Raw genomic sequence first — 26,762 nt, 5'->3', positions numbered from 1 at the left:
ATAACATACTAAACTTACACAGACAACATAAATGCTAGCTCGAATTCGAATCTAGCACATTTTCACTACAATAGTGGACCTTTAAACTTCGTTTAAAGTCAGAGACAAAAAACACATTCCATTATTATATTATATTTATCACCTGTTTTTTTGGGTACAAGTATAATAATAATATTATTCTTCAAGCTATAAGCCTAGTTGATGTTGATGACAGAGAACATTCCCAAGTGCCCCCAAGCTCCATATATAAATGCAGCTCCATGATCATTAAGGAAAATTATTCAAGCCAGTTTTACCTGCACTCCATTTTTATCTACCTCTTAAGCTAATACAGCTTATAGTTTTGCTCTCTCTCCACAAATCCTCTCTTTGTTTCTGTTTCTGCTTGTGATCAAGCTCACAAATCTTGGGTTTAGGGCTAAATTCAAATGGGAATTCAGGAGCCGATAATTCGAAGCTATGATGGGGTGGCTGACAGAGGCAGAGTGGAAGATCTTGAACGAAGATGCGAAGTAGGGCCATCTGAGCGTGTGTTCCTCTTCACAGATACGATGGGTGACCCCATATGTAGAATCCGAAACAGTCCGATGCACAAGATGCTGGTACCTCGCAACATTCCTTTTTTTTTTTCCCAATAGTTTCCAATAGTTTTCTTGTTTAATTTCCATTGACAAGATCGATATGTCCTGTTGAAACAATTTAGTTTTGTGATCATATACTATTCATATAGGTGGCCGAGCTGGACAACCAATTGGTCGGGGTCATCCAAGGCTCTATAAAGTTGGTCACATTTCATCCCAACAAGCCACCACCTAAAGATCAAGCCAAGGTAGGCTACCTCTTAGGCCTGAGGGTCTCGCCGCTGTACAGAAGAAAAGGGATTGGTTCGAGCCTCGTGCGTCGATTAGAAGAATGGTTCGTTTGCAATGATGTAGATTATGCATACATGGCCACGGAGAAAGATAACCAGGCCTCAGCCGGGCTTTTCATGAACAAATTTGGCTACATCAAGTTCAGGACCCCGGCTATTCTTGTGAACCCGGTTCGCTACAGGCCGTGTCGGGTGTCTTCGGGTGTCGAAATTGCAAAGCTGAGGATTGAGGAAGCTGAGTATCTTTACAGAAAGTGTATGGCTTCCACTGAGTTTTTTTCACATGACATAGATAAAGTGCTTGGAAATAAGCTGAGTTTGGGGACTTGGGTGGCTTATCCAAGAGGAGATGGGTTGAGGGTTGGAGATTTTGGGTCAAATGGTGATGAGGTGGTGCCTAGCAATTGGGCCATGCTTAGTGTATGGAACAGTGGGGAGCTTTTTAACCTGAGGCTAGGGAAAGCACCCTTATCTTGCTTCATGTATGCAAAAAGTTGGAAATTGATGGATAGGTTTTTACCCTGCTTTAAATTACTGCCTTCCATGCCTGATTTTTTTGCCCCTTTTGGGTTTTACTTCATGTATGGCTTGCACCATGAAGGACCCTTGTCAGGGAAATTGGTGAGGAATTTGTGCCAGTTTGTCCACAACATGGCTGCTAATAGTAGTTCAGAGTATAGCTCTAAGAATTGCAAGGTTGTAGTGACAGAAGTTGGGGGCTGTGATCCAGTGAAACATTACATACCACATTGGAAATTGCTCTCTTGTTCTGAAGATTTGTGGTGCATAAAACCCTTGAAAAATGATAGCCTCCATGAACTGACAAAAACCCACCCAACAAAATCTCTTTTTGTAGACCCAAGAGAGGTATGAAATGAAATATGAACCCAAAACCTCCTGTCCTGGGTAGTTTTGATGACCTGAATTTCTTTGACCCCTTTGCAGCCTAGCTCTAATTGAGAGAAGAACCCAAACCTTAACCCCACCTCATATTGTTTGCTTTGATAACTCTACCCCAACAATGTTCCAATTCCATGACCACCTCTCTCTCTCTCTCTCTCTCTCTCTCTTAAGGGTTGGGGATTATATTTTCTCTTGTTCCTTTCACATCGGTGACACAAAATCTTGAAAGATTTCCTTAATTAGGTGCCACCATTGGCGTCCTTGTGGTTATTTTGTGATTTTGATCCTGGGTTACGCGATTCAGACGAATCAGTTTGGCCACGGTGGTCCAAGTTTTGTACCCATCCCCCTCTCTTATGAGGTAAAGATTTTAGCTGGACCCTCCAATGCTTTTAGTCCCGTCACATTCAAGATGGACACGCTAACTGTTGGAAATCACAGTCAACGCCAATCAAAGCTTGATTTGTGGATCGAATCTCAGTGAATAAATCAAACTGTAATTGCTGTAATTAGGTCCTAAAGTTTAGATGTTTGTCTGACAGTTTACCTCTTTTAGACTAGACGTACTCCTTTATAACCATGTATATGAGTTGTACAGACACACAAGAAAATACAGAGAAACCTTTCTCATTCTTTTCTCCATTATCAGTTTCTTTATGGTATCAGAGCACCATCCTGGTGCCTGATATTGCTCACTTTGCTTCCGCCAATATCATTGACCACCATGACTGAAACTTTATCAGAGAAGAAGTTGACAGAGGTTATGGATTTCAACGATCCCTATTATATTCACCCTTCAGATCACACTGGGCACGCTATCGTCACTCGACCTTTGGAGGGTGACAACTATGCGACGTGGAGTCGCGCCATGATAATGTCTCTGGAAGCTAAGAATAAGCTTGGCTTTGTCGATGGCACAATCAAAGCACCTTCAGCGAAGGATCCTAAATATGGAGCTTGGAGAAGATGCAATCAAATCGTGAAGTCGTGGATCCTCAATTCAATTAGCCCAACCTTAACCAATACGGTGATCTTTTCCGACACAGCCGCTGAAGTCTGGGCAGATCTCAATGAACGGTTCTCACAAGGGAATTTTTCTCGTATTTTTGAACTCAAACGAGGGATCGTTGAGCACCGTCAACAACAACAGTCCATAGCTGTCTACTATACAACGCTCAAATCCTTTTGGGACGAACTGGGATCGTACAACGATCCACCTTCATGTAACTGCGCAGGTTTGAAGCAGATTGCTGAAAGGGAAGAGCAGGAGCAGATCCTCCAATTCCTCATGGGGTTGAATGACACATATTCTGCCATTCGTGGACAAATCCTTTTGATGCAGCCACTTCCCAATATTAGAAAAATCTACTCACTCTTACTCCAAGAAGAAAAACAGAGGCAGCTTGCTGATGCTCGTGACGGCCCTATTCATGCCATGAACGTGAAGAAAAGCACAAAGAACACAGAGAATAGGCAACCTGCAAAATCACAAGACAACAAAGGGAAATCCTTGTATTGCACACACTGTGAAGGTGATACACACACAGTTGATCGCTGCTACTACATCATCGGCTTTCCTCCAGGGCACAAGTTCCATGGCAAAGCAGTCAAGCCACCAAACAGGAACAAACGCTTCACAGCCAATAATGCTCACGGCACGACCAAACCCACCACTGCAGAGAATGCACATCAGAACTTTCCTCAATTCACAGAGGAGGAGTACAATCAGATAAGGGCCTTACTCGGTAAAACCCAATTTTGTGGAAATGTAACAGGTAAACCCAATCCCAAATGTTATACATCGTCATCTCTTAAATGTTGCTCGTGCTTTACGATTCCAAGCCCACCTACCACTTACTTTTTGGGGGGAAAGCATTCTTACTGCTGCCTACATCATAAACAGACTACCCACACCCGTTCTCTCCAAAAGCACACCATATGAAAAGCTCCACAACACCACACCTCACTACAATCATATGAGAGTTTTTGGCTGTTTATGTTATGCCACCAGCACTAAACCCTCACACAAGTTTGATTCTAGGGCACGTCGATGTATTTTTGTGGGTTACCCTCTTGGCCAAAAGGCTTATCGCCTATATGATCTCTCTACCAAAACTTTCTTTTCCAGTCGAGATGTCACATTCCATGAAACAATATTCCCATTTTCTACTCAAACCCAAGACACACAAACTGATTACCCAGACCCCTCAATCCTACCTTTGCCTTTACCAGATGTCACATATCAACCCACACTCACCAATCCTTTACACATGTCGCATGCACCAACTCACCCAACACCAATACCTCCATCACCAAATATTCCAACATTATCCCACACTCAGCCCAACCAAATCCATGACAACCTCCAGCCCAACCTTACTACTACATCTTCACCAAATAACACCATGTCGTCACCACCCTTCATGCAACTATCACCTCCTGAACCCATACACCCTATAATTGACACACCCATGCCATCCCCAGTAACCACTCCACCTGTAGTTCCTCGGCGTAGTCAACGTGAACGCCACCCACCACCACACCTCCAAGATTACCATTGCTCCAACGCCATCGTGCTCCCCCCCGGGTCGTCGTCTTCTCGTCGAGGTACTCATCACCCTTTATCTAATTTTGTCTCTTATGATCATTTATCTTCATCTCACCGTTGCTTTATCACTAGTCTCTCTGCCCATAGCGAACCAAAATCCTTTGCACAGGCTTATTTAGATCCGCGATGGAAGGAGGCTATGCATGCTGAATTGACAGCTCTGGAACAAAACAGAACATGGACTTTATGCCCCTTACCACAGGGAAAACGAGCCATTGGGAGCAAATGGGTCTATAAGATTAAATATCGCTCTGATGGCACGATCGAAAGATACAAAGCCCGCCTTGTGGCCAAGGGTTATACACAAATGGAAGGTCTTGACTATACCGAAACCTTTTCACCCGTAGCCAAATTGGTCACACTCAAATGCTTACTTGCTGTTGCTGCTGTGCGACATTGGTCTTTGCATCAACTCGACGTCCAAAATGCCTTCCTCCATGGCGATTTGGATGAAGAGGTTTATATGTTGCCTCCTCCAGGCCTTCATCGACAGGGGGCGAATATGGTGTGTCGACTTCAGAAGTCACTCTACGGTTTAAAGCAAGCATCACGCAATTGGTTCTCAAAGTTCTCAACAGCCATCAAACGAGCCGGATTTCAACAATCTAAGGCAGACTATTCCTTATTTACTAAGGTACGAGGTGCTTCTTTTACAGCAGTGTTACTTTATGTAGATGATATGATCATCACAGGAAACGATAACACCGCAATTGAAGAGCTTAAGAGATTTTTACACAACAATTTTCGGATCAAGGACTTAGGCCATCTAAAGTACTTCCTTGGAGTTGAGGTTGCCTACTCAAAGCAAGGTATTGCTATTTCCCAGCGTAAATACACTTTGGATATACTTGAGGATGCAGGTATGATTGGAGCAAAACCAACTAAATTCCCAATGGAACAAAATCAAAGGCTCACACCTTCAGATGGTGAACTACTCAAAGATCCATCACAATATAGACGCCTCATCGGTCGGCTTATATACCTCACCATCACAAGGCCGGACATCACATTCTCGGTCCATGTTCTCAGCCAATTTATGCAACAACCAAGGAAACCTCACCTTGAGGCAGCGTACCGTGTCCTACGTTACTTGAAGAAGGCACCAGGCCAAGGTGTCTTATTCCCATCACATGGTAAGCTGCAATTGAAAGGATACTGTGACGCTGACTGGGCAAGTTGTCCAACAACCAGACGATCCGTTACTGGATTTTGCATCTTCCTTGGAGGAGCACCCATATCTTGGAAAAGCAAGAAACAATCAATCGTGTCACGCTCCTCAGCAGAATCAGAATATAGATCCATGGCATCTCTTACCTGTGAGTTAGTGTGGCTCAAATACCTTTTGCAAGACTTGCAGGTAACACACTTGCAACCAGCCCTCTTATATTGCGACAACCAGGCTGCTCTACACATTGCGGCCAACCCTGTGTTCCATGAACGCACGAAACACATTGAAATTGACTGTCACACTGTGCGTGAGAGAATACAATCAGGTTTAATCAAGACAGCTCATGTTTCTTCATCTCAACAAATAGCCGATATATTCACTAAGCCACTTGGCAGTGCATTATTTCATGCTCTCCTTCGCAAGCTAGGAACTTTGGACATCCACGTTCCAGCTTGAGGGGCCGTGTTGGAAATCACAGTCAACGCCAATCAAAGCTTGATTTGTGGATCGAATCTCAGTGAATAAATCAAACTGTAATTGCTGTAATTAGGTCCTAAAGTTTAGATGTTTGTCTGACAGTTTACCTCTTTTAGACTAGACGTACTCCTTTATAACCATGTATATGAGTTGTACAGACACACAAGAAAATACAGAGAAACCTTTCTCATTCTTTTCTCCATTATCAGTTTCTTTACTAACGTGCCATTGTACAAAATTTGGAGAACTCAATTCAGAACCCCATTTAAATGAAAGAGCTATTTGCACACTCTCTACAATACCAGTACACATGACAAGATGGTTGCATATATGAAACAAAACAATAATACAATACGATCTATACTTGGGTCAGTCCCCTACCTGCTAGTTGGCAACTCCCTATCATTGATGCATGCGCGTGAACGATTCTTCTTAGCGTTTCTCTACAGTTATACAAGACTACTTGAAATTTCGGCTCGTTTTCCATCCTTTCTTTTGGGGCATTGTCTTTAGCCAAATGTGGGACCCTACCAATTCACATCCCTCTCGTTTTTCGTGGGAAAAAAAACAAAGTTTGTTAAGGTTTCAAGTCATTAGTCGTGGTCCTGACTAAGATTAGATAAAACAGCATTAGTTAAGTGTCTTCGTGTTCTTATCTCTTGCCAAACATGGAATTAAAGGCTCTTTGGTTTCTTGTGGTGCTGGTCATTTATTACAGGCTGAGAAAATTGCAATTGAATTAGTCATCTGATGCATGCATGTGTGTGTTAATCATCAACAGGGAATTTGTATTAGCCACTAATTATGGTGGTTAGCATCTTGATAATGCATTATATATACATATGACATGTATATATGGTCACACTGTGACAGTAGGTTTGACAGTGATCGAGAGGCCTCGTTGTCGTCTCTCATCAATTTCTAATGGACATGATGATGACAGAGGAAAAACCGGCCGGCATGGGGAGGTGAATTACAAAGCCAGCTAGATAACATCATGTTTCAGTGGACTTCAGTTCTTCACAAACTTTCTTTGTTTGTTTTCTTTTTGTTTCTTTGGGAGAAAATGACTTTGTATAGGGTGCATGGTGATTAAGTGGTTTACTGCAGTTAAGTTTTTTTAGTAATGATTAAGTGGTATCTTATTGGTATTGGTAGGCGCCTTTGCGCTTAACAAGTGGATAATTATTATTGGATGACGTGAAAGCATAATAGTTTGACAAGATATGATAAGAGAAGATTACCGTCAAGCATAGTCTTAACCAACAAGTGGTTTATAAGAGTTTAAAAGTTTTAATCATGATAATATAATAATTAAGCTAACCATATTCTCACACACACAGAATAATCGGATATCACAAATTCCCGGGTCCTAATAAGAAATCCCATCCCCAAGAGGACTAAACCAATCCAATTTCAAAGTGCAGACCACATCAAGATGCTGATATATATCTAGTTTTTTCTACCTTTTCTTCTAATAACAAAATGATTGACTTAAAGTTGTATTCTCAGTGCAGTTGAGCGAGACAGTCTCTTGGTCTTTGGACCACTATGGCTTCGAACTTTCAACATACAACCAGGCGAACAAAAAATACTTGGCTCCTCACGAGTCACATATAAGAAATTATTTTTCTTGGTTGACAAATCAAAGCCTGACCTGTGTGTGGAAATTTTTAATCTTGTTGTGATTTTAATGAATTAATTTTTATATGTGTTGTCTAACGTGTGTAAGATAAGTCTCAAAAGTATTTCAGATTCTTCCTATACAAGTATATGTGCACGTACTTTTCTTTGAAAAATTTGCCTGCCTTGGAAATTTTGTTAGGAGTATATTCAAAACATTAATTGGACCAAGAACTAAACTTTGCGCCGTCGTGTTAGCTTAGCTATATACTATGAGGAATGTCAGTTTAAAATTGCTATCACTTTTTTTAAAAAAATTGCTTCTATTGTGCTTTGAAAATAATTAGTTGTAAAATAAAGCAGTTCCATGTTTGGTAAACAATATTTTTAAAGTACTGTTAGTATAAAAAGTAGTTTCAAAATCATTTGGTAAATTTTAATATAAAACTGTTGTAACTGTGAATAATAACTAAAATAGATATGATGTTGAAAGTGTTATGCGTTAATCATGTGGTGGTAATGATAGTGGTGACGGTGAAAGAGATGGAAGTGAGGTGGTTGTACAAGAGGTGGTGGTGGTGATGAAGGTGGAGGTGGGATAGCGGTTGTGGAGGTGGAGGTGGTGGAGGTTGAGGAGGAGGAGGTGATGGTGAAAGTGGAGATGGAGGAAGAGGTGGTGGCGGAGGAGGAGGATGTGGTGGCAGTGGAGGTGGAGGGGGGAGAGGACGATGTGGTGGTGGCGATGATGGTGGAGGTGGTGGAGTTGGATGTGGAGGTGGAGATGGTGTCTTTTTTAAAAATTAATGATGTTATTTTGGGAATTAATTGAAAGCAGCTTTGAAAACTAACTCAAAGTCACCTTTTAAAAGTTGCTGTTAGAAGGCCAATGCTTTAAAATAATTAGGATATTTTATTTTTACCAAACACCTTAAACTGCTTAATTTTAAAGTGAAGTAGGTTTTTGACAAAAAAAAATACATAATTAGTTTCACTTTTGGAAAAATCCAAAGCTTTAAAAAAAAAACAGAAAAACCTCTCAACTTTCAAATTAAAGACATGCAAATGTAAAGGATTCCTTAGGAAATTCAAAAATATATAAGGGCAATTTTGTCCATTTTCGCTTCTTTCAAAAAATTTCTCTCTCCTTTGGGTTTTTCCAAAGTCTCCCTTTTTTTTATAGATATACCTACCCCAACGAACTTTTTGTATGTGTCACGATAGATCTTTCCTGGCAAATTCTTTTTGGATTTCTGACAACAAACCACTTGTTAAAATCTACCTCAATGCGTATCTAAACTATTTTAAAAATACTTTTGGAAATTAAAAACAATTTTTGAAGTCCACAAAAGAATTTAAAATAAAAAAATACTATTTATTAAGTAATTTATGAAATTAATTAAAATATTTAATTATTAAGTATTCACTAAAGAAGTAATAACTAAAAGCTAATTACTAATTAAATAATGCTAAGATATTACTTAATTATAATAATTACATAATTAGCTTTCCCGACAAAAATTTTGTCGAGACAAACATATCTTGACAAAAATTCGGGTCCTAAGTGCCCTACAGTAAGTTTAGGGCTAGGGTTCAAGGATTACGAATGGTTTTGGAACAAGTTCGGAAGCTAGAGTGTTTGGTTTGAGACTTGAATTTAGGGTTTGGAAGGTAAAATTTATTTTTGGGATACTAAAATAATTTTTTAGGATTTTTAAATAATTTCGAAAGGCATAATTGTAGACAATTAGACATATTTATGATTGCTTAACTCACCGGATCATACCCAACTCGCCAAAAAAAGTTCAGAGGAGTTTGTCGATGACAATGGGGCGAATGGGCAGTGGGTTGGTGAGTTGGGTGCGACTTGACTGGGCGGGTGATGGGTTTGGTGCTACTATTGGGTGGTGGTGGAGAGAAAGAATGAGAGGGAGGAAGGTAGTGAGAGAGACAGGGGAAATGCGTCAATGACTCAGTGCGAGGTGGGAGGGAGGCTTTTTAAGAAAAATTTATTAATTTTTATTTATACATCAGCACAAAAATAGGTCCGTCATTTCCCACATCATCAATTTAACAGAAGAATAAATGATCAAATTAACGGAGAGTGTAAATTGATCAAATCTTAAAACTTTTACGCCAAGGTGAAAATTTATGAAATTGAAACCATGTGACCTATTTCGAGATTACCCCTAAATCTAGAAGGCCTGAAATGTCGTTAGCCCAAAAAATTATCCATGTTAAAATTCTTTCAGAAGAGCTCATAATCTGAAAGATTTGACAACACTATTTAAATAAGCTTGTAATTGAACATGAAACAAAATAAATGGAGATGGTAAATTGTAAATTCACAAGAGTTGAAATTTTATCCACCTCTAGTTCAAGTTACTTAATAAATTTTTCGAAATTATAAATTCAGCTGCTGTTTTATCAAAACAAGAGTTCAAGTTACTATTTTATGCATATTTTACAGACAAATTTTTTTGTTTTTTTTCTGTTGTACTAAAAATGAAATTTGCCCACGTCAAACCCATGTCCAAATTCTTTCAAACAAGCCCACATCTTAATCTTGATATTTACAATACAAAGCCCACTTAGTTTCTAAGAAACATTCTCAGTCCAGTCGCTCGCACGAGTGCACGTGTGAAGCACTACTCTCTTTCTCTGTATACCAACTTTTGAGTTGTACATACCTACCAACCGCTAGCTCCGAAGAGTCTGTTTCGAGGTCCCTGTCCTCAAGTGCCTTTTCTTTGCTTACTCTACCCTCCAACCCATCACACAGTCACAGACTCATAGACTCACAGACCTCTCACTCTCTCACTCTCTCTCTCTCTCCACCACCGACTCCACCTTTTCCATTTTCTCATAATTCAATTTCCTCTTTATTTTATGTTTCTCAGGTAAATATATTTGGTGGAGGATGAAAAAAAGATCAAAAGTTGGTGTTGAAAATGATGCGTTTGATAGGCAAATAGATTGGGAGCTGAGGCCTGGTGGAATGCTTGTCCAAAAGAGAGACATTGGGGATGCCTCTTCTGGGCCTATGATCAAGATCAAGGTTTCTCATGGTTCTTATTACCATGATGTCATTGTCCATGCTCAATCCACATTTGGTAATCATCTTTTTAATTTCATTTACTTTCTGGGTTCCTCTTATTTTCTTTCTCATTTTCTTGGATACATTCCACATTCTCAATTTGGGTTCTTTTTCCTTCATGGAAAATTTGACAATTGTCATTCAAGCCAATTTCATTATTTTATAATTAAAAGCTGTAAAAAATTTCTGTATGGACAATGCTAGGTCTGGAGTTGTTGTTGGCCTAGATAAATAATCAGTAAAATTGCAGTTTTTCACCTAGTGTTTGTTAGCATTGCTGTCTGATTCTTTTTTAATATTTCAATATTGCCATGAATTATTAAAGGTTGCTTCTTGGTTTTCTCATCTTTTATTTTTATTTTTCATGATTTTCTTTGCTTCTTGCTTCAGAAACATATATTCTGCCACATTATTTATTTTCAAGGGTAGACTGTAGAGCTTTTGGTTTATCGTTCTGCATTTTGGAACTTATTCTTAGTTTTGGTTAAATGCAAGGTGATTTGAAAAGAGTTCTTGCCCATGAGACTGGCTTGGAGCCAAAGGAGCAAAGGTTGTTGTTTACAGGGAAGGAGAAGGAAGATAATGAATGTTTGCACATGGCAGGTGTAAAAGATATGTCTAAGATTATATTACTAGAAGACCCAGCTAGCAAAGAGAAGAAGCTTGAAGAGATGAAGAAAAATCAAGGTGTATTAAAAGCATATGAAGAGGTTGCCAAAGTTAGGGCAGAGGTTGACAAGCTCTCTCAAAAGGTTGGTATCTGCTGTTTGATTAAGTCCTTTTCGTGCATCATCCTATGAACTAATTGGCGCTGTTAGTGGTTGTTAGATTGTTGATTTCGAGGCAACTCTGCTCAGTGGCACCAAGGTTTCAGATAAGGAAATTGGGGTCTTAACAGAGTTGCTCATGGTGGAGTTGCTTAAATTGGATGCAATTGCGGCTGATGGAGAAGCAAAAGTACAGAGGCGGGTTGAGGTTGGTGATACTTTCTTCCTTTCAAAACGTTACCATGATTCATAGGATTTCCATGTGTATGGGAACCTTATCCATATGTCCTGAACAATAGTGTTGCTTTAGGATAAATCATGCTTGAGATTTATGCTCTATAAAGTTAAACAAGAGCTAGACTAGTGTCATACTGTCTTATCGAAGATTCATTGGTGATGTAGAACTAGAAAATTGAGTTTTTTTGGCAGAGACTGAAAACCTGATGTGAATATAATTTGAAGCCCAAGTGTGTGCAAATTGAAACGAAATCTAGTTTTAGTTTGTTGATAATACTTGAGAAAAGGATGGGAGGGTCAGATTCTTCCATTTGAACAAAAGGATGGGTGGGGGTTGGTTCTTTTGCTCCCAGGGTCAGATTCATACCTAATTATTTCACATGTGCATAATTTGAGTGGTCATAGAAAGGAATCCTAGGACTTAAAACCACTACAAACTTTCACCAAAAAAAAAAAACCACTACAAACAAAATGCTGTTGCCTTGCTGTACTGCAGCAAAATAGAGAAATTTCAACCCTGCAGACTGCATTTGTGTGCAACTTTTATGCTTTTTAGTCCATCTGTGCCTTAGAAGTGCCTGCTTGAGATTTTCACTTGAAAAAATTCGTCTGATTTACATATAGCAATGGAGAATCACAATGTTTATAAACTTTATATTCGTGCACAGGTTCGTCGTGTGCAGAGCTTTGTCGACACACTCGACAAACTAAAGGCAAGAAACTCTAATCCATTCAGCAATAAGAGCAGCAATGCAGTCTCAGTCACTACAAAACGGGAGAGGTTTGAGTTGGGGGTTGGAAGCCTAAATGCCCCAACCCCATTGCCATCTTCTACCAAAATAACTCAGGATTGGGAATTGTTTGACTAAGCTTATTATGATAAGCCAATTATACTGGTTTTGTATAAATTTCGAAGGATATATATATATATATATACACACATATAATGTTGTCATAGGACCCAAACCCATTTGGTACAATTTTGCCTGTTGAAAGGGTGTTTTTGGTAGCAACTGAGGGAAGGGTCCTTGAACAAATTATATATCTGTAAATATGGTTTTACCATATATTGCATGCTTCTGATGCCTCTACTATTTCTTGTGTGCAGGTTGAAAAGCAAATTTTTTTTTTTTAAGGACTTTTCTTATTGAGAGGGACAATAATATTCTAAAGGCTTTTTATCACAAAGCGTCCCTAACGTTTACGAAACTATCAGATTGCATCCTTAAAGTTTTTTTGTATCACTCATGATCTATAGCGTTAATATGGGTGCTCTTAAATAGTCCCTCTATCCAAAAAATTGTTAAATTCAGGGATATAATCATCAAATCAATCTAAAATTATAAGGAATTTGGAGGCTTCAACCAGTGAGATTATTTCTTGTGGTTTCCTTGGGTGAATCTGGCAGAACAAGAATAAGCTAATTATTCCAGCTAGAAATTCAAAAGTATAGGTTCCTTATTCTTTTTCTCTTTCATTTACCTTGGCCAGCGACAGGTATAACATGAATCTGTATTATGTTTCTTGATGCAACTTGGATTTGAACGAAGTGCTTTCGCTAGCTTCCTTTTAGGGCCATTCTTAATGCATTTCATTCAATACATTTTCGATTTGACTAGATGGAACTTTAAGGATACATGTACATGTTTTGATTGCAAACGTGTTTTTTCTTTTTGCTTGCAGTCCTTGATGCAGAGGTAAGATGTTGGATTTGGCAGATACGGGAGGTGTCGTGACCCAGTTTGTATCATGAGTATGTCAAGGTCTCCGCTGGGAAACATGAGGTCCAATTTATTTTCATTGTAATATGTTTAAATTGTAAAATTTGGAAGGAAAAATCGTTAGAAACTAATGCAAAATGATATAAACTTGGGTTTGGAGGTAGAAGGCTGCATCTCTTTCCCTTCCTCCTTGTACACTAATGGCTGCTACTTTTGCTGCTATGAATTATTAATCTCTCCGAGACCAAAGAAAAGGTCAGAACAGTCGGTGCTTGCTTATAATGAAATTCAGGGACAGCAAAATAGAGTTGGAAAGAAATTTTCAAGTCGTTTTGTTAACAAAAGATATTCTCAGAGAACGAAGAAAAGGAAGAGAGAAAGAAGAAGAAGAAAGAAAGAAATAGAGAAGGGAAGGAAATAAAATATATATATATATATTATAATTTTGGATTGATTTGACGATTATATTTCTGAATTTAATATTTTTTTTGATAGAGGGACTATTTAAGAACACCTATATTAACATTAGGGACCATTAGTGATACAAAAATTTTTTAATGATGCAATAAACAATTGATACAATAAATAAGTACTTTAACATTTAAAAAAATTATAACTCGAGACCATCTTAAATGAACAAAATTCAGAGGATCCAAATAACTAAAATACTATAATATTATTATTGACAAATTATTCATATTTTGTAAAAATAGGAATTAAGTTGGTGGGCTAGTATCTGAAGATTATATTAATATTAAACAAAGACCGCCCCACTTTCAGCAATAATGATTTTTGGAGGAAGAAAAGAGTGTGAGATGCAAATAGTATAAGTATGCTATTGAGTAAAATTATATCAACTAATCCGTTGTAGTCTAGTTGGTCAGGATATTCGGCTCTCACCCGAAAGACCCGGGTTCAAGTCCCGGCAACGGAACTCCTTTTTGCCATATACAATTCTTCATATCCAATTCAAGGACGAGTGTGTGGCTTCTGGCTTTTGTGCGTTGAAATCTAACAGTTCAGTTTGAACAACTTGTTCTTTTTTAAAATCTTTGAAATAAAATACCGTTTTTAAACAATTTAATGAAGCTGTGGACTCAAATAATGAGTCTGCATGGTTGGAGGAAAAAACAATTTAAGTCCAGTCTATAAATGAATAGTTGTATTTTAGAGGATGAAAATTTGAATTTAGCCCCAACATGTTTAGAGATGGTCTAAGTACATCTAAGAGAGTGAGTGACTCTCGACATTACTAAGTAGGGGGGCAAGCTAGACTGGAAATTCTAATTCCAAGTAGGGGGCAAGTTGGACTGGAAATTCTGATTCAAACCCGAATTTTTTTCGATTTTGGCAAGTCATAATCAATTCCGACATCTGAAAGTTCTGAAATCCGAAAATTCCGAAAAAAAATTGGATTGGAATTGGAATGTATTTCAAGATTATGAAAATTCCAAATTTCGAAATATATTGAGAGTTCAAGCTTAGACTACACATAATGACTAGTTTCATTTTGAATTTGATATGACTTAATGACTAAATACACATAGAGGAGCTATTTTATAAAGGATAACAACATATAATAGGTTTTCAAGCTTTTCCGTATGATTTTTCAAATTTGAGCTAAATTTAACCTTTCAAATCATTAGACATGTTTAAAATTTTCAATGGTTTTCCAAAACTTGCCAAAAAGATTCCAAAATATGTAAGTTCTGAAAATTTCCAATAATTTCGATTATGAGTTTTCCGAATTGTAATGGATGTTGAAATTCCGAAATTTTTTATAATGGAATTGGAAAATAATTTTTATTCCGAACTTTTTTGAAATGGAATTGAATCCCCTAATTCCGTTCCGTCTCAAAATCAGCCATACTAGTAAGCTTTGAACCTTAAGGTCCTGTTTGGTTCATGAAAAAGGAGACTTGGAAATGAGAAATCAATTGTTTTTCCATGTTTGGTTAGTCTAGATATGAGAAATCGTTGTATGGCTCATGGGAAAGTAAGGGGTCCCAACTTGGGTTTTGTTTTCCCTTCTTATGGGAAAGTTTGGGAAAATGGGTTAACATTAAATACATATTTTTTTATGACTATTTTATCCTCATTAACAATTTAGAATTATAATATATCATTAAATGCATTTTTTTTAATTTGATTTAATATGGGTATAATTGAAAATTTATACAAACTTTGTTTTTCATTCCTACTCAAAACAAACATGAGAAAGGAAATAAAGTGATATTTCTCAGTTACTTTTCTAGCATTACCAAACGTGAGAAATGAATCTTCCATTCTCATTCCCTGGTGAATAACATAAAAACATGATCTCCCCTCAAATTCATTCTATGAACCAATCGGGCCAAGAGCTTTGTCTCTCAAAATTGTCATTTCTATTCTCTCTCTTTTCTCTTTCCCCAACCAAGTCGACTCAGAAACCCACAATGTTCTTCCTCCGAGTCCACTCAGTGGACACCAACCACCCCCTCAGCCTCGAAGACGCCGAGTTCACCACTATCACAACTTCCAAGATCACCAGTGCTACTGAATCAAACCCTAACACCAGCCCCAAATTCAGCGAACGAAGAGGCATAGCTCACCTGTTCCGAAGCATAGGACACTCGTCGCTGCCAAACAGTCCTGCCTCTCGATCCACTCTCCTCTTCGTCATTGCTGTTCCCAACTACCTCTCCTTCGACGACTTTATCCGCTTCTGTGGGTCCCGAATCGACCATGCCCTCGAACTCGTCTTCATCAGGTACCGCTTCTAGATTTTCTTTGTTTACCGAGAAATTAAGAAATTTTGAATTGAGGAAATCTTGGGTTGGTTGCTTGATCAAAACCCTGAAATGGGTTTCTGACGAAATTGAGGAAATAGCCAATTTTTTTTTCTTCTTTAAAATAAAAAAAAATGTGGGTAGGATTTTACTTCAATTGAGCCACAGAGTTGTGCCAGGCTTACATTGATAATTTTCATAAATATAATAAGTCACATTTAAAAGATAAACTTGAGCTGAAAATATGAAAAACAATGCTGTGAAGTAAAGGGCAAAAAAGGGTCTATATATCAGTTCAGTGAATATCTTTGTTTGAAATTCAAGTTTCATTTTATCTATGTTTTTGTTTCCTTAGTGATCAAACAAAGTCCAATTTAGTATTTGCTTAATTGAATTAGGAACGATGGGATGGAAGATCGGTACAGTGTTTTAGTTGAGCTGAAGAATCAGATGACCGCTGACGGATTTTATCACACTTTAAATGGGAAGAAGTATTCGCCTGGAGAGGTAATGAGTTTTTCTTATTATTGTTTATATTCATGTATGATGTATTTTGTATATCTTGAGCTTATGTGTGTGATTTTCTTTGTTTGTTTGTTTGTTTTTTTTTTAGGCCGAGGTGTGCCACATTCTGTTTCTGCTTTCTGTGGACTACACAGATTCAGATGAAATAGCTGGGACTCCTCCAGAAGGATGTACTGAATTACCAACTTGCCCAGTTTGCCTTGGTGAGTCACAATTTTCTTTAGTTGGGCGGGGGTTCTTCTGTTTATTTTTTTTTTCAGATATGTGATATTCTTGTGCCCAGTATTTATATTATTTTGGTTTAACTTTTGTTTCAATGTCAGAGAGATTGGATGCAGACACTAGTGGAATAGCGAGTACACTTTGTGACCATTCATTTCAATGTCCATGCATTTCAAAATGGACTTATTTATCTTGTCAGGTGAGTTGGTTTTCTGTTCCAAAATTTTGTCTGATGTGTTTAAGTTTATTAGAGATCTTGGTTGAGAGCATTGTTGACTGCACTGCTGATATCTTTTGCTAGTTGCAGGTACTGAGGGACTCAAAATCCATTAAACTGGACCGACCACTGATGGGTTCAGTAGTTAGAATTTTTTTTTCTTATGTAGATTATAATGAAAGATTTCTATGTAACGATTGTGGTCTTAATTGGGTTTATCAATTTCAGCTTGAGTTTTCCTTGAGTTGCATTGAGCCCTTTGTAACTTTGATATGTATTAGGACTCAAGCAAAGTTTGAGAGTCCAGCTATATAGAAGAAAGTTGCTGATTTAATATTTGTGTGCCACTAGGTTTGCCGATTTTGTCAGCAGCAGGATGAAAAGCCAGCTTGCTCTGTATGTGGAATATCTGTGAATCCCTGGGTTTGCGTAATATGTGGTTTTGTAGGATGTGGAAGGTAAACATGATGCACTCTTTTTTCTTCTTATATCTTTGGTTATTTCTGTCTCCAAAGCAAGAAAACAATATAGCCTACGCATCGTTTACTTGATGAGCTATGGCGTTGTCTTAAATAAATTTGTCCAGCACAGAAAATTATTGATATTATTTGCTCTGTAAAAAGATATACAGAAGGTCATGCTGTTAGGCACTGGAAGGATACACAACATTGCTATTCTCTTGAGTTGAACAGGCAGCAGATCTGGGATTACGTTGGTGATGCTTATGTTCACCGCCTGAACCAATCGAAAATTGATGGCAAGCTAATAACTGATACGGATTCTCAATGTATGTCAGTGGAAGGGGATTGTGACAGGTGTGAATGCAGTGACGATTCTGGAATTAGTGGAGCCCTCTATAGCAGCAAAGTTGAAACTGTATGTGTTTATTTTAAGAAATTTTTTTACTTTTACTCCACCTTGCACTATCCATTATTTGGCGTTTTCTTATTCACATAACTGATCTTTAGATGTTGTGCTACAACAGATTGTAGACGAGTATAACCGACTTCTTGCAAGTCAGCTTGAGACTCAAAGACAAGTAGGTTGTCACCAAACCCACTTCTTCTTTGTGTTCTTATTTTTCCCTCTACCTAATTGGCTGTTGATCAAGTAATATCCTTTTCTTTTTCTTGAAATTCAGTATTATGAATCTCTACTTATGGAGGCCAAAAGTAAAAAGGAAAGTTCAATTTTAGAAGCAGTGGAGAAGGCTGTAAATTCCAAGATGCAGGATATTCAAGCGAAACTAGAGAAATGTCTTGAGGAAAGAAATGCTGTTGCAGATGTGAGTTTGTAATGTGCTCGTCTATATTTTGGGGTTTGGCATTGGAGTACTGTGTTTATGTGAAATCAATTATTTTTTTCTTTCTGAAATTTATTTTATTTGATTGTGCCTATTTTGTGTGTTTGTTTCTTAGATCAACCGTAATCTCATCAAGGACCAAGAAACCTGGCGTGGGAAGTTGAAGGAAATTGAAGTGAGGTACATATTGTTTTCTCTCTTTCATTGATAGATGTCAAGTCTCCCCTTGTTTATACTAACACTTCAGATAGGACCATGAGGGTAATAAGGGGTTGTTCAAAATCTGAAAGTGAAATATCGAGAGCCATTTAGTATTTGCCAAAACTTCTGTTCTTTTCTCTCTTCCCATCCTGTCCCCTTCTCTCCCACGCAACAGATAGTGATCATTTCAGGACCCATGTGCCTGTGCTAGATCTATAGGATATGGCATAGAGGCAAGTCTGTGATTATTAATAGCGGCACTGGATTCTTTGGTTTATATATCCTCCATGATTTAAACTCCTTTTAGGGAAGCTGCATCACTGAGGTTAAGAGAGGAGAAGATGGTTGATCTGGAAGAACAGGTATTGACGTTACGAGTTTCTGCTTGTTAGCCACTATTTAGAAGTTGCTGGTTTCTCATCTTAACAAGTCTAAATGATGATGGTGACAGATTAGAGATCTTACAGTCTACATTGAAGCCCAAAAAACACTTAACGACATGACGGATTCAGATGGCATCAAAGGGGGAACGCTCTTGCCTGTACCTTCTTCAAAGCAATCTTCTCCTGCCAACTCTAGAAGACAAACAAAATCTGGCCGAAGACGGAACTAAAAGATGGGCACTAAACATGTCGTGTATAGTAATAATTGTGTGTCCAGTTGATTTTGGATCATGTAGCGATTTCAGCGAGTCTTAATCAACCAGTTGGCTAGGATATGGGTCCTAGCCATTGTATATTTTTCTTTTCTTCTAGTGAGTTCATTACATTGGAGATACTTCTTCCAACCTCCATAGTTCCTATAAATATTTGTACTAACATATCTTTGGTCAGTTGAACCACCATCAATCTGGCACGATACATCCACAGATTTCCTATACCTAGACAAGATGGATGGATGCATGCATGTCTTTGCATCTCATCATCATCATCATCATCATCATCATCATCATATAAATTATTTTAAATTATTGAGTACAAATATGGATTTTGTGTCTAGTGTCACATCTATTAGATTATAAAAACACTTTTTTTCTGTGTGTGTCTACTTCCACAGTCAATTTAGCTGATTTATTATGTTAGATGCAAAATTGTGTTCCATATCTGACACAATTGTTGGGATGTTGAATTTCACTGAAAGTTATATATATTGGTACAGTTGTGATACAAAATGACGACTCTTGGCGTCGAGACCAAGCAATAAATGGCTAACTACTTCGATAGCAAGTAAGAAACTTGCATTGCGGGTAAAATCCCATAGACTGAAAGGGTATAACCGCTATACTTGGTACTACAAAAATAAAAAAGGAACCCCGTATAGCCGCACGGCTATACTATTGATTAAAAAAATTTAAAAAATGCACCGGCGTGTAGCCGCGCGGCTATCCTATTAACTAAACCGGCGTATAGCCGTGCGGCTATACTATTCGCCGGGAAAAACATATACCGATGAACTTCCGTCGGGACAGGTTTAAAAAAAAAAGAAAGAATATAAACTTAGTATGTTTAGGTTAATTAATTTTTTTAATTAAATAATATCTTTGAATTATTTAATTAGTTAAATTAGTAATTATATTTTAATTATTATTTCTTTAGTGAATAATTAGAATTAAATATTTTAATTAACTTCATGAATTATATTACTTAATAAATAATAATTAAAATTTTCTTATTTTTTTCTTTAATAAAATATTTAAATACTAATTATTCACTAAGTAAATAATAACTAAAACATAACTACTAATTAAAGTAATTAAAAAAGAATTTCATATTATGCTACTTAAAGGGTATAGCCGCTCGGCTATACGTTAAAACATTCTATTTTTGGGGTATATCCGCGCGGCTATACATAATACGGTTAAAATATTCTATTTGTAGAGTACAGCCGGCGGCTATACGATTGAAATATTTTTACCAGCGATACTCGTAAATATTATATTTATAGTATTTTAAATTTATGGAGTATAGCCGGGCGGCTAAACCTTTTAGTATAGCCGAACGGCTATACGGCAAAATCCCATAAAAAAACCATCATGAGTAGTTTCTGCTTCAACAAGTCCTTCAACAATGAACAGCGACTCATTGTCATTCTCCGCACTCGTATTCCCAGAACTCAAAACCACCCACCAACTCGACTGCACCCCCAACTTCCAAACCTAGAGAGACAACAATGTCGCTTACGTCCTCCCGACCTAAAATCCAGAACCCCCACCCCCGACACCCCACTAGACGACGTCGTTCTCTATCAGAAATGGCTGCGCGACGACACTTCACGGCGCGCCACATCATCCTCGGAGCGCTGCACAAGCACGTCCAGATGTCCTACAACCGCCACGAGACCACCAAGTCCCTCATGGACGCGCTCTCGGCCTTCTTCACCCGACCCTCCATGGCTATGCGTGACCAATTTTGTATTTCCGCTATAAAATATTTTCCCAACCTTTTCTTATGGATAGTAAATTCATAGAAATTGGACGCTGCTGCTAGGAAATCCTGTGTTGAGTTGAGTCCATCATATGGACCCCAACAAAATAAACGGAGGGAGAGAGGCGTCAAATTACTTTTGGCAGGGAATCCCAAGAATGTGAGGAATCCGTACACGTTAATATAATTTCAAGCACATATATTATCATCAAATCCGTTGTAGTCTAGTTGGTCAGGATATTCGGCTCTCACCCGAAAGACCCGGGTTCAAGTCCCGGCAACGGAACTTTGTTTTCATTTAACAATTAGTTAAGAAATATAGTTTATTTTTAAAAAGGGTGAAACAAGTCATGTTTTTTAAAAATGAATCACTATTCTTAACGGATGAAATACATCGTGTTCATGTATGATACGTTCCACCCATTAACCCAATAGGTTGTGTTCGTGTCAACTCATTAAGAAATCATATTGACATAAACACAACACAAGTACGACAAATACGACATGTTTGCCAAGTCTAAGGTTATGCATAGAATACCCATTATTACATTTATCAGTTCCGATCCGAGCTATGATTCATTGCACAATATCATACCACATAAAATGTTAATAATATTTCATTGTTTGCTCTATCACTTGTATACATTCCCAATAGGAACATGTTATTATTCAAAGTATAGTAATCCCTACACAAAATTAGTCATGGAAACGATCGAACATTTTAATTTATCCCAATCATCACCCATTTTCTCACACTCTCTTACTACTTAAACAAAACCGAAAAGTAATTAGTCAAAGAAGTTCTAGTTGACATCAAACATTTATACCAACGGTTGGTCCTCGTCAAAAGCTGTGGTTGGAGACACATTGTATTTCAACATGCATTTTTCCACTTATTGGGAAGACGTGGTTCCTTAATCCCTTCAATTCAAGACCTTTATCGCGTTTGTATTGATAGCTCAGGAAATAGTTAGAATTTGAAGCCGAAATCAACTTGTATAAGATTCCAAATTATCATTCGAGACATGGTCAAGAATGTTATATACAAGGGGGCTCTTCTTCATACTGAAAAAAAGAATGTGATCACTATACTCTCCAAGTCAGATTATATCGCAGTGCCTAAACCAACAAAAGCCTACTCAAAATTTGCCTTCACTTTACACAAACATAACAATCTAAGCAACTAACGATATCCATTGCTTCCAAGTAGCTCACCAGTGCTTTTATGGCTCTTCCAATGCACCATTTGAATACTCCTCCCCTGCAACACCGGATGTTCCATTTGATAACCGGCTTGTACTGTTGGAATTGGAATAAGTGGAGTATGTGGAAGCAGGGTTGCCTCGTGACTGCCGGGTCTGCGCAGCTGTACTACTTCTTGTCACTTTGGCACGAGCCTTTCTACCCTGTGGTGGAGGAAACAACCAAAACATTTTTTAGTTTCCACCCTAGCGTTCTCATTCAAGGAACTTTCTATTTTTGTCTTCTTAACCATAAAATATGAACAATTGTCTAACATATGAAGATATCAGAGAATAACCTTTCCCATACACTTCTCCAGATGAGGAGCGAACCTCCCAGCCATGATAGCTCGACCACAATTCATGCACTCAAATACTTCATTGGCTACAGAAGGATGGGTCTGTCCAAATATGTCAACCACATACTTGCTATTTGCTTCACCACTATTACTAGGATCAGCTACCCTTACCCGTGCTTGGGCTGACAGCCTTAGTTCTTCTTCCTCTTCTTCAAAATTACGATCAAGACCCAACTTCGCTATTCGATGACACTCAGATGCAACATCAACAATAATGGAATCAAGGAGATCCCCAAAAATATGTGACGTAATCTGCAACCACAAGCCAGAAGAGAAAGGAACTATGAGAACTATATTGTCAGCTGATTTTTACATGCACAGATGAAATATTCAAATTTTTATCTTCTGAATTACATTACACAAGACCAAGAATAACACTGAATTATCCATATCCTAGCCTTCACATACACAAGAACCATTCCACGATGAACAGAAAAGCCTTATAGTGCATTGAAGTAGCAACTTATGATAATGCCAAAGGGATTGACCTTTGAACATCCCTTATGTAAAACATATATTAGAAATGTTAAATCCACCATTTGCTCCCATTAAGATAAGCAAATTCATATTTTCTTCCATTGTTCTGCTTTGGTAACTACAGAACACAACCCTTGGATCACGGGCATTTGCTCTTTACCCAAAAGCAGTGATCACCAAACCAAGCACATGATGCCTCAGGACCATGTCCACAATCTACAATGAACAATTTGCTAGTACAAACTACTTGGCTATCAAACACTATAGCTAGTGATGTCAAGAACATATAAATTTGATTAATGACTTGAACTGGTGCATCAACTATAACTAAACATAATCAGTCCTTAAATAAGGTTGTTAAACCGTCTATATGTTGATAAGATCCATATCAATGCACTTCAAGACATAACAATTTAAAACCCACAAAAATCACCAAGCCATTCTCATACAGACCCAAAACAAAACTTCAAAATCCACCACCTTCTTCTGGGTCAGAAACCACAAAGCCAAAATTATAAAAAAGGAACAAAGGGCGTTCCTTTGAATGTAAATGAATAAATACCTGAGTATCAGATGAAGAAGACATATCATCTTCATTTGGAAGCGACATGAGGGAGCTAAATGGGATTATAACCTACCCAAATACAGAAAATTTGTTAAAATTAATCATCCAAGGAAAACAAGAAATCATTTTTATGACAGCAACTTTGGTACAACCCAAGAATTTATAAGAACCCAAAGTAGTCCTTTACTTATAATGAAATTTAGTCGAGATTGATATGAACTGATCGATCTAAGCAGCAAAACTCTGCAATACTTGAGAGAGAGAGAGAGGACTCACTAATTGTTCAAAAGGAAAAGGGGAAAGTGCTCAGAAGCTGCTCTGAGACTGAGGCAGAGAGGGAAGTGATCCCAAATCGGTGGAATTGGGATTTTGGGAAGGAGAACAGAGATCATCCACTGCGACGCGCTTTCTTCTGTTTTTTCACTTCAACCTATGGGAGCTTGCCATGCCCCACTTTCTTAGCTTCCTGTAGTAGAAAAAAAAAATTAAACAAAAATAAACAAAAGTAGAAAAAATAAAAAGTTCCGTTGCCGGGAATCGAACCCGGGTCTCCTGGGTGAAAGCCAGATATCCTAACCGCTGGACGACAACGGAATGTTGATTATAAGTTGATTTGAAAAGCTATTTGTTAGGGTTTTGTGTAAAAACATAAAAAAATTAAAATAAAAAGTTCCATTGCCGGGAATCGAACCCGGGTCTCCTGGGTGAAAGCCAGATATCCTAACCGCTGGACGACAATGGATTGTTGTTTAGGTTTAACAAAATCTAATTATATGGACCTAATCAATTACGTGCTGTTTGCTGTTTGCTGTTTGTCTTTTTTATTTTCTCCAAAATTAACTTCAGAATCAGTTTCAATACTAGATTACATGGGAAACTAATGAATAAATGTAAATGTACTAAGATTCATTAATTTACATTAAGATTCTTATGCACCAGTTCATCTTTACTCCTAGAGTTCTATTTCCATCAGATTGTTATGCTTTCTTTTCCTTTATACTGAAGCAACCTTATAAACTAATTATAATAGAATTATCTGTTCAATAACCATTATTTTATGAGATTATTATTTTGTCACTCAAGTCATTGTGGTAAGGTTTGCTTCAGAATCCATACTATATATGAAATAAACTTTAAGTTTGTGGAAGAGTTGAAGAAGAGGATTGGTTTAGATTACAATCGGCTATCCCAGATGTCAATTATTGTATTTCATGGTATATTTGATTGTATTCCTGATAGCCATATGATGGACTTCCAATTGTCGTTGGCGTCTAGTATTATCTTGTAAACTCTACATTTTTTGTTGTTGTATTTATGGGTTTAACCCGTATTATTTGTTATAAATAAAATTCATTTTTTATTCTTGCCCAATGGACTAATAGCTGGAAATTGTTAGAATTGGAAAGAATTTAAATTCTCATTCCCCAATATCGCTTGTATAAATAAAATTTTGAAGAAATAACTTTAGCCTTAAACCCTAAAATGATATGACAAAATTGTATATTTAAAGGGTATAGCCGCGCGGCTATACTGTCTAAATACATTCGAATATCTTAACCGGCTATTCTCTTTAAATCTTAACGTATTTGAAAGGTATAGCCGCGCGGCTATACTCTTTAAATATATTCGCAACAAACACGAAGCTTGCACTCGCAGAGGACGGCCATTTCACTTCTCTATCAACTCAAGCTCCGATTTGTTTTCTTCGGTTTCGGCACCGAAAAAAGACCCAACCCGCCTAGGTGACCCGCCCAGCCTCCTAGCCGCCTAGCCCCTTAGCGCCCGCCTAGCTCCCGCCTAGCCGCCCAGCAGCCCGCCTAGGCGGATTTTTCGAAACAAAGGGCCCTGCTTGGTTTTCCAAACGGAAATACTAGAATTGCTTTGCCTCTATTATCGTATTGCTGGACTAGTAACTAGTTTCCTACTTTTTGTTGTTGGAATGAGGAAAGTGCTTGTTGAATGAACAATTATCCAACACTCCATCAATGAATTCTCCTGTTTGTTCTTATTATATAGGAAAAGGATTGCCATATGATTGTTTTCCCAGGTTTCTTTGTATTCTTTTGAAAATTATGGTTTTTTTTCTTCTTTCAATTTGGTGTTTAATTAATTTATTGTATACAGATGTAGTTATATTAAATCGTTGTTGGAGATGGACGAATGAAGATGGGAGGACTTAGAAATGGACTGCTTGGACAAAGTGTTGGAGAAAGTTGGAATGGAATCTGCTTTTGGATGTTCCTTTTGTGTGCAAGTCAAGGCGACCATCAATCCTTCATGCTGACAATCTCTCATTTTCCCAGACAACGAATGTATTGAAGTCTGCCTTGGGATGTGTCTGAATATCCGGATTTTCAAAATCTTATGGACAGATTTGTGAGTGAGTATCAAATTGATGGGATTCGTTGCTCTGTCACCGCTTTTTTAAAGTTTGTGATCAATCGGAGCAGCGGAAACGCTACTGTCTGTGCTCAAGCTTCCCAAATGCTGCACAGTAGAAGCCTTTGAATTTGCTGCAAATGTGTAAGTTTTATCATTTTCGCTTGTTTAACAAAACAAGTTAATTTTCAAAACCCTCAAGTATACCCAGTTTAATTTTCCTTATAAATGTAAATGTAGCATTTTTGTTGTTGTGGAATGTGTGCAGGTGTCCTGGCCTTGTGACTTTGAGTTTACCAGGAGATTTATTGGATAGCAAACACGCGAACCTAGAGCTGATTGGCAAGTGGAAAACTTTGGAGGTGTTATCATTGGGTTCATGCTTAAATTTGGCGAAAATACTTGCAATTATACAAACACATTGCAAGAATTTTTATGGTTTAGATTTGTCCAGAGGCTCTGTTCATGGACGTGAGGCATTGTCAATAATGAAGTTCGTGCCTAATATCAAGTACTTCAATTTGAAGGGTGCAAAAGTTAATCCGGATGGTCTTGTCACGTTGCTGTGCGGATGCAAAGATCTGGTGATGTTGGATGCTAGAGATTGTTTTGG

The 26,762-nt window shown here is 37.8% G+C and overlaps 4 protein-coding genes and 4 non-coding genes across 9 annotated transcripts; 5 read left to right on the top strand and 3 right to left on the bottom strand.

Moving 5' to 3' along the window:
* On the top strand, positions 103-2,044 carry LOC18772441 (probable N-acetyltransferase HLS1). Its single transcript, XM_007205240.2, has 2 exons — positions 103-602; positions 731-2,044. The coding sequence occupies exons 1-2, from the start codon at positions 429-431 to the stop codon at positions 1,742-1,744; spliced, it is 1,188 nt and encodes a 395-aa protein (XP_007205302.1). The 5' UTR covers positions 103-428; the 3' UTR covers positions 1,745-2,044.
* Positions 10,362-13,741, top strand: LOC18772292 (BAG family molecular chaperone regulator 4). Of its 2 annotated transcripts, XM_020564976.1 has the most exons (5): positions 10,362-10,760; positions 11,240-11,496; positions 11,573-11,719; positions 12,417-12,461; positions 13,432-13,741. In XM_020564976.1, the coding sequence occupies exons 1-5, from the start codon at positions 10,568-10,570 to the stop codon at positions 13,447-13,449; spliced, it is 660 nt and encodes a 219-aa protein (XP_020420565.1). In that variant the 5' UTR covers positions 10,362-10,567; the 3' UTR covers positions 13,450-13,741. The 2 variants fall into 2 exon arrangements, with proteins under 2 accessions (XP_020420565.1, XP_007205730.1); XM_007205668.2 differs by lacking the exon at positions 13,432-13,741 and having other exon boundaries at positions 10,363-10,760; positions 12,417-12,842.
* On the top strand, positions 14,331-14,403 carry TRNAE-CUC. The gene has a single exon. It is a non-coding gene; the product is annotated as a tRNA-Glu (tRNA).
* On the top strand, positions 15,801-19,571 carry LOC18772683 (BRCA1-associated protein). The gene is made up of 11 exons (XM_007207257.2): positions 15,801-16,218; positions 16,636-16,744; positions 16,851-16,965; positions 17,086-17,183; positions 17,553-17,659; positions 17,825-18,077; positions 18,187-18,240; positions 18,343-18,486; positions 18,620-18,684; positions 19,013-19,067; positions 19,157-19,571. Exons 1-11 carry the CDS (start codon positions 15,809-15,811, stop codon positions 19,316-19,318), a joined length of 1,572 nt encoding a protein of 523 aa, XP_007207319.2. The 5' UTR covers positions 15,801-15,808; the 3' UTR covers positions 19,319-19,571.
* Positions 21,342-21,414, top strand: TRNAE-CUC. The gene has a single exon. It is a non-coding gene; the product is annotated as a tRNA-Glu (tRNA).
* Positions 22,105-24,245, bottom strand: LOC18774219 (SAGA-associated factor 11 homolog). The gene is made up of 4 exons (XM_007205923.2): positions 24,047-24,245; positions 23,768-23,839; positions 22,669-22,980; positions 22,105-22,534 (listed from the first exon to the last, which is right to left on the bottom strand). Exons 2-4 carry the CDS (start codon positions 23,813-23,815, stop codon positions 22,352-22,354), a joined length of 543 nt encoding a protein of 180 aa, XP_007205985.1. The 5' UTR covers positions 23,816-23,839; positions 24,047-24,245; the 3' UTR covers positions 22,105-22,351.
* TRNAE-UUC lies at positions 24,293-24,364 on the bottom strand. Its single transcript has one exon. It is a non-coding gene; the product is annotated as a tRNA-Glu (tRNA).
* On the bottom strand, positions 24,441-24,512 carry TRNAE-UUC. Its single transcript has one exon. It is a non-coding gene; the product is annotated as a tRNA-Glu (tRNA).

The sequence above is a fragment of the Prunus persica genome, chromosome G6, assembly GCF_000346465.2.
Source record: "Prunus persica cultivar Lovell chromosome G6, Prunus_persica_NCBIv2, whole genome shotgun sequence".
NCBI lineage: Eukaryota > Viridiplantae > Streptophyta > Magnoliopsida > Rosales > Rosaceae > Prunus > Prunus persica.
The sequence above is the reverse complement of the archived record's forward strand: the minus strand, read 5'-3'. Positions and strand labels throughout refer to the sequence as shown.